This window comes from Sander vitreus, chromosome 20 (assembly GCF_031162955.1).
Source record: "Sander vitreus isolate 19-12246 chromosome 20, sanVit1, whole genome shotgun sequence".
NCBI lineage: Eukaryota > Metazoa > Chordata > Actinopteri > Perciformes > Percidae > Sander > Sander vitreus.
In genome coordinates this window covers 7,950,007-7,957,469 of record NC_135874.1, presented here as the reverse complement: position 1 = coordinate 7,957,469, position 7,463 = coordinate 7,950,007, and the positions used below count along the sequence as shown (strand labels likewise).

General features: G+C 40.7%; 1 protein-coding gene across 1 annotated transcript; it reads left to right on the top strand.

Moving 5' to 3' along the window:
* Positions 1–440: 440 nt before the first annotated feature.
* kif3cb (kinesin family member 3Cb) lies at positions 441–7,346 on the top strand. The gene is made up of 8 exons (XM_078277525.1): positions 441–1,863; positions 1,966–2,067; positions 2,272–2,394; positions 2,776–2,894; positions 4,705–4,821; positions 5,609–5,723; positions 6,206–6,384; positions 6,840–7,346. The coding sequence occupies exons 1-8, from the start codon at positions 460–462 to the stop codon at positions 6,988–6,990; spliced, it is 2,310 nt and encodes a 769-aa protein (XP_078133651.1). The 5' UTR covers positions 441–459; the 3' UTR covers positions 6,991–7,346.
* The last annotated feature ends 117 nt before the right edge of the window (positions 7,347–7,463 follow it).

Here is a 7,463-nt window from a genome sequence, read left to right as displayed (position 1 = left end):
CCTGCTTTTTCTTTCGAGGTGCGTTCACATGCTAGTTAGAGAGAGTAATCTATCACGATAACAGAATGAGAACATAGTTGTGTTCCATGAGAAGATTTGCTCCAATCCAATTCGTTGCGCAGGTCACATGCCTTATTTCCATTGTCCGCAGAGCAGGGTGTGTACGCTGTGCCGCTTGGAGACTGTGTGGGCTGGGCAGGGGCGGCTGGGTGTTTTTCCTCAGCAGCATCCTTTAACGTCTTGTGACATCGCATCTTTTCGGAAAGATGCTCAGGGCGGAGGAGACGCTGCGTTAATCGGAATGATGAAAACATCTCACATACAGTGTGTCTGACCGCTTTCAGCAAAGACAATTAAAGCTGCTGCACCTGTACGGAGAAGGAAAACTGTGGACCTCGCCCGAGAAAAAAAAATGGCATTTTAACGTGGTGACACTTTTTCATTTATTTTTGAACCAAAATGTCTAAAACCAAACATTGCGAGGCTGTCAGGGTGGTGGTCCGCTGCCGGCCATTCAGCAGGAGAGAGGCGACAGTGGGCTGTGAAAACATTCTGCAGATTGATGACAGACTGGGACAGATCACCCTCAAGAACCCGAAGGCACCACCTGATGAGCCAAGGAAAGTATTCACGTTTGATTCTGTGTATGGCTTGGATTCAAAACAAAGAGACATTTATGATGACGCCGTGAGACCTCTCGTGGAGTCCGTGCTCCAAGGCTTCAACGGGACTATATTTGCGTATGGACAAACTGGGACAGGTAAAACACACACCATGCAAGGGGTTTCAAACGACCCAGAGATGAGAGGTGTTATACCAAATTCATTTCAGCACATCTTTACACAAATATCCAGAACTCAGAATCAGAAATACCTGGTGAGGTCATCATACCTGGAGATCTACCAGGAGGAAATCCGAGATCTGCTGTGCAAAGACAACAACAAGAAACTAGAGCTTAAAGAAAACCCTGACTTTGGTGTTTATGTGAAAGATCTGTCCACCGTGGTCACAAAGAATGCCAATGAGATTGAACATGTGATGAACATAGGCAACCAGTCCAGGGCTGTGGGGTTCACTAACATGAATGAACGCAGCTCTCGGTCTCATGCCATTTTTGTCATAACCGTGGAGTGTAGTGAACTAGGGCCAGATGGCGAGGACCACATCCGTGTTGGGAAGCTCAACATGGTTGACCTGGCTGGCAGCGAGCGCCAGAGCAAGACGGGCGCGAAAGGAAAGCGACTTAAGGAAGCAGCCAAAATCAACCTGTCCCTCTCAGCACTGGGGAATGTCATTTCAGCCCTGGTGAATGGGAAGAGCACCCACGTCCCTTACAGAGACTCCAAACTGACCCGCTTGCTCCAGGACTCACTGGGTGGCAACGCAAAGACGGTCATGATAGCAACAGTGGGGCCATCGCACAAGAACTTTGAGGAATCCCTGTCCACTCTGAGGTACGCCAGCCGGGCCAAGAACATCAAGAACAAACCTCGGATTAATGAGGATCCCAAAGATGCCCTGCTGAGGGAGTTTCAGGAGGAGATTGCCCGCTTGAAAGCCCAGCTAGAGGAGCGAGGGATGCTGGCAAAGGAGAGGAGGAGGAGAAGGAACAGCAAAAGGCTGAGTAAAAGTATGGCTGGCATGGAAGAGGAGATGTTCAGAGAGAGGGATGCGGATGTGTGGACGTCTTTCGAGGAGGAACCAGAGGTGAGACTTCGTATGAAAGATGGAAGTGATATCCCCAAGGCCCTGACCTGCCAGGGGAGCGGGGAGAAGTTAAAGCACCTGATTGAAAACAGAAAAAGTATACAGGACATGCAGTGGGATCAAGATGCTTTGGAGAAGATAATTGAGAAATATAAGGTACTTGTGAAGATCATAATACAGTACAAGGTGTGATAAATGAGACACTGGTGGAACAAAAGAAATTCACATGAATAATTCATTGTATGTCTTTGTTCACAGGCTATGGAGAGCAAACTGTTAGTGGGAGGAAAGACTATAATTGATCACACCAATGAACAGCAAAAAATGCTGGAGCTGAAGAGGCAAGAAATTGCAGAGCAGGTATGTCAAAAAACAACAACAATATACATAATGTTTTCTTTTCCTTATAAAACATGCATTTGTGTTACCATTCGTGGTAATAGAAGTTTAATTGTGGGCTGTCTGAACTTACACAAGATGTTTTTAAAAAATGACGTTCATTTTTGAAGGGTGAACTGTTTCTATTGATCCTTACCAGAGCTGAATGTTCTGCATGATTTGCAGATAAGACGAGAGAGAGAGATACAGCAGCAGATGATGTTGCAGGACGAGGAGACCTTAGAAATGAGAGAGACGTTCTCCTCCCTGCAGCAGGAGGTGGAACATAAGACAAAAAAGCTGAAGAGGGTAAGATGACTCACCAGCTGACGCGTCCCAATTCTATTATCATGAAAGCAGTTAATCATAATTCAATCAAATTTGCAATTTGAGAATCCTTTTTTCAAGCGAGACGCCAACAGGAGATGTAACACTGGTGAGTCCAGGTTTCTCTGGACAGAGCTCTTACTTGCTGGTGTTTAGGAATAATTACATTTCTCTATATAGGAATAATTACATTTCTCTTCTCATTCTTTGTTGGTAGATGTTTCTACTTGTCTCCTTATATATTTATATACACTTTTGCATTCTGATTTTTCGTCCCATGGGTTTAATGAAAATATCCTGTCTACTACAGCTTTAGTGACACCATTAATAATATAGTCATTTATGTGTTCCTCTTCTGTACAGTTGTATGCCAAACTCCAGTTGGTGAAGGCAGAGATGACAGATGTCATTGATGAACATGTCCTAATCAGACAGGAGCTGGAACAGACACAGACGGAACTCACCAGAGAACTCAAGTACAAGTGAGTAGCCACAATGTCATTGTTGGCCGTTGCATTTTTTCCCCTGTTTTCTCACATCTCATGTGGCTTTCTATTTTATTTCCATCATCCCCCCAAAAAATTGTTGTGCTTTTCAGAATGTGCTGTTAACAAAATGTTTTATTTTAGCATGACAAGGTTGCTACAGTACTGTGGTCATAAAGAGTTACAGATTTGAACCATTTAATAGAATCAATTCATATTACATAATTATACATTAAATACTAATAATACATTTGATTTGTAAAGCGCTTTCCTAGACCCAAAGCACCAGACGATTTATACCTGGATGCTATCAGACATTGTATATATTGTTTTAAAATGTTTTCTACAAATAATTTCAGTTATGTACTGAGTCATGGATGAAATGCAGTAAAAGCTGTGTTGTACCGTATTTGCAGAAATGTGGTTTATTATACATCTAATATTGGAGATATTCATTTAGATGACAGTGAACAACAACTTTTGAATTCTTTGAATATTTTATTTTGCTATTGTGAAATATGGCAATATTCTGCAAATCAAATTCTAAAACTTCAAGGATACAATTTATAGTTACAGTAGTTTAAATTATGCTACTTTATTTTGATAGGAGGCACAGACAACACATTTCACATGCCTTTGACTTTTCAGCCTATACCTACTGTATATTTAGATATTTTCTATGCTGAAGAGACAAATCAATGGATTTCAGAGCATTTTGTTCTAAATTAGATGTTTTTCCTGTTAAATCAGGATATCAGGGGACCTAAAGGCTTTTTGTTGCTTGCCAAACATTCTGTTTAATGGGCAGAGGGATGACACTGTCAAAAAAAATCTGTGCTGGTACTGTATTATTTGATGGCTTTTATTTATGTGTACTGTATCTATATAGTCCTATTGTAGTACAACTTTTTTTTAATATATATAAATGGATGGAAATCTTTTTTATTACATTTATTCTAGTAGTGTTTTTTGCTCTGGAAATTAGTTAAAAGGAACACGCCAACTTATTGGGATTTTAGCTTATTCATCGTATCCCCCAGAGTTAGATAAGTCCATACATACCCTTCTCATCTCACCGCTAGCCTCGCTTAGCCCAGATCCTGGAAGTAACCGGCTCCATCTAGCCTACTGCTCCCAATAAGTGACAAAATAACGCCAACATGTTCCTATTTACATGTTGCGATTTATATAGTCACAGCTTGTACAAATAACAAGGTCACATGAGACACAGCCATCTTCTAACCGTATACAAACTAGGAACTATATTCTCAGAAGGCGAAGTACTGCTACTTCTGCTACTTGGGCGGAGAGATATTACTCCAACTCTGAGTGAACTCCAGGTGTACTCTCTGCTCCTCACCACAGGGCTTCTCAGGTGCTGCGAGCAAATCAATTCGCCCAAGTAGCAGAAGTAGCAGTGCTTCACCTTTCTGAGAATTAGTTCCGAGTTTGTATACGGTTAGAAGATGGCTGTGTCTCATGTGACCTTGTTATTTGTACATGCTGTGACTATACAAATCACAACATGTAAATAGGAACATGTTGGCGTTATTTTGTCACTTATTGGGAGCAGTAGGCTAGATGGAGCCGGTTACCTCTAGGATCTGTGCTAAACTAGGCTAGCGCTGGGGTCGGAGACGAGAAGGGTATGTATGGACTTATCTAACTCTGGGGGATACGATGAATAAGCTAAAGTCCCAATAAGTCGGCATGTTCCTTTAAACTATTTGATTTTATTACGTTGTTTTAATGGAATGCTTCCTGTGACCTCAGCTGACACACATGTTACTTGTACTTTATATTGCAGATATCTCTTGATTGAGAACTTTATACCTCCAGAGGAAAAGAACAAGATCATGAACAGGCTGCACTTTGACAGTGAGGAGGATCAGTGGAGACTCCAGCCGGTCATTCCATCGGAGAGGTTAGTGAGAGAAAGAAAACTATTCCAAAACAAATTGTAAATGAAACACAGGGCATTAAAATGACCTAAGAAATCAATTACTGACGCAGCAGAGATGCCAGTTTCTGCACCATCAGTTACCTACAGTAAATAGACCATAATGCAATGCAGCTGTAAGGTATAGTGTGTACGTTTTTATTGCTACTTCAAAACTCGAACAACTTTAACTTGCTATTTTTGATCATATATATCCTTCATGAATTACACTGGAATGCATCTGCAGGGTCTAGTAAACTTTCTGGGCAATGTAGGAAATCAGTAACAAGTTTAAATAGATCAGGCAGATTGAAGAAAAGTAGGCATGGTAAAAGAAAAAAAAATGTAAACACAAAGGGCCTCCTTCAATAAAAGTCATAAATTGATGATATAACAGAGTTTACATTTGTTTAATTGGGATTATAGCATCTTTCAAATTATTCTAATAGCCTACGTTTTTGCATTTGTCAGCCCCAGCGTCTATTTGAGTACAACCACAAGGGCTCGCCAAAGTCTGACTTTTTTTCTTGAAATCTACGCAGAAGGGCTGTAAAGCAACCGGACCTTACATACTATAGATAATTCATGCATTCTGCCTTTTCAGAAACAGATGTCATTATATAAAGGAGACCAGGCAAGATAACGGGGGATTTTTCTGGTGGGAGCTGATCAGTTGACCATATATGGGGCACTGGTTGTTTCAGAAGCTTGCATCTCAAATGCTATATGTAATAAACTGAATCCAAATCCTTTTCCCATGTCTTTATCCCAGTGCACCCACTCAGGTCACGAGAAGGCCTCTCTCAGCTGTGGGATACAAGAGGCCAATCAGCCAATACGCACAGATTGCTGTTTCCAAGGCAACTGGGGACCCATCTAGATACCAGGTCAGTGCTCGGACAGTTCACAAAAAGTACAGCAGAGAAAGAGATGTGAAATCGTGGTCTTACGCACCCTGTTTCCACGTTCACAGCCTCCTTTTTGGAGTTGGAGGATGTGAAGATGGTTGTAGCCATGGAAACCATTACAGCTTTAACAGTTGCATGTTATGCTAGTGAACCATCAATGTAATATCACACAGTAAAAAAATACTGTACACATAAAAGCCAGTACTCCAATAATGGCTGGATTTTAAATAATAGCAAGGGATGCAGTCTTTTGGAACACATAAAGGTAACTGTGCTATATTGGTTGACATCCAGTAATATTTAATTATAAGACAACTCAATATTATCTGCACTTTAACAGTGTGGCCATGGCTATATTCCACATTGTTGCTCTGAGGGAGGCTTCTTACTAAAAAAAAAATGCATTTGTATATGTAATTGTAATATTATAACTATAACTTTACTTGTATCTGTTCTTACAGGCTGAGAATATAATGCTGTTGGAGTTGGACATGTCTCCACCGACCATGTTCAACTTGTCCCTTAATGGCGCTCACCTGGAGAGAGCCTTTTCTCCCAGGCTGATGCAGGATCTTCTGGTAACTGTCCCCATTAGAGAGCGGAGCACTGCATCGTCACGGGTCAGGAGATCCCAGTCCTGGTGAGAGAACAGAGGGAAGGCATTCTTACAGATGCTGAAAGTTCCCAATCTTTAGGATAATACTGAACATTGCAGTAGGAAAGTTATGTGAAGAACTGTCATTAATTTGAAATAATACTCCTATATTGGGTCAATCCTAGTTTCTGAAATACAGTTATATGCATGTATTAGTGGCGTCCTTTTGTATGTATCACAATGCAGAAAGTGGGGTTTAAAGCACTGTACAAGTGTTATTGCATGTTTTTTCACCCTTTAAGTACATATTGTACTACATTTCTGTTGACCACTTTCCCTAAAAATACCAACTTTTTTACATGTTATATTCTGATATATTGCTATTGATCAACCTCATTAAATCCTGTAGATACATTAGTTTTTTTTGCGATATGGGACTGTAAAAATGAAACATATTGCATCTTAAATAATAAGTAATTCTTTTTTGTCATGGTCTACAGGTATCAGGCACCGCAAGCAGCATCCATTGCATCATCCTCATCATCCACCACTCTGACATCAGGATCTCAGAGTTTCTCTCCCTCTCAGAGACAAAGACCATCCTCTGCTGCCTATCTTCCACTGGGAGGTCCAATTCAGTCAAGCCCCTGATATGTGTCAACACAACTGTACACAGGGCTGGCCTTAATTCAAGCTGGCACAAAGGACTCCAGATTTGCATCTGGGAGACATGGGGGGAAAATCGTATGCTTTGATTTAAAATTGATTTCACACCTTTTTTGAACAAAAGAATCACTTTAGTAAGCATGTATTCAACTTAACAGAAGATAAACGTAATTTCTGCCTACAGTTGCCTAAAAACACTGTAGTACCCAGTCTCAAAGAATAGCACAGCCAAAACTAGGGATGCACAATATAGATATTTTTCAGCCGATACTGATAACCGATAATTACCTGCTTCTCATGGCCGATATCGATAAGATAATTTTACATCTTAGTTTTTTAAAAAGAAGTGCATCACCTGTAGTTTATGCACACCTAAGGGTGAGCAAAAATGGGTGATTTAATATTCCATAGCGCTGACCTAACCACATCTAACATCACTGTTGTTAACACAATAAAAA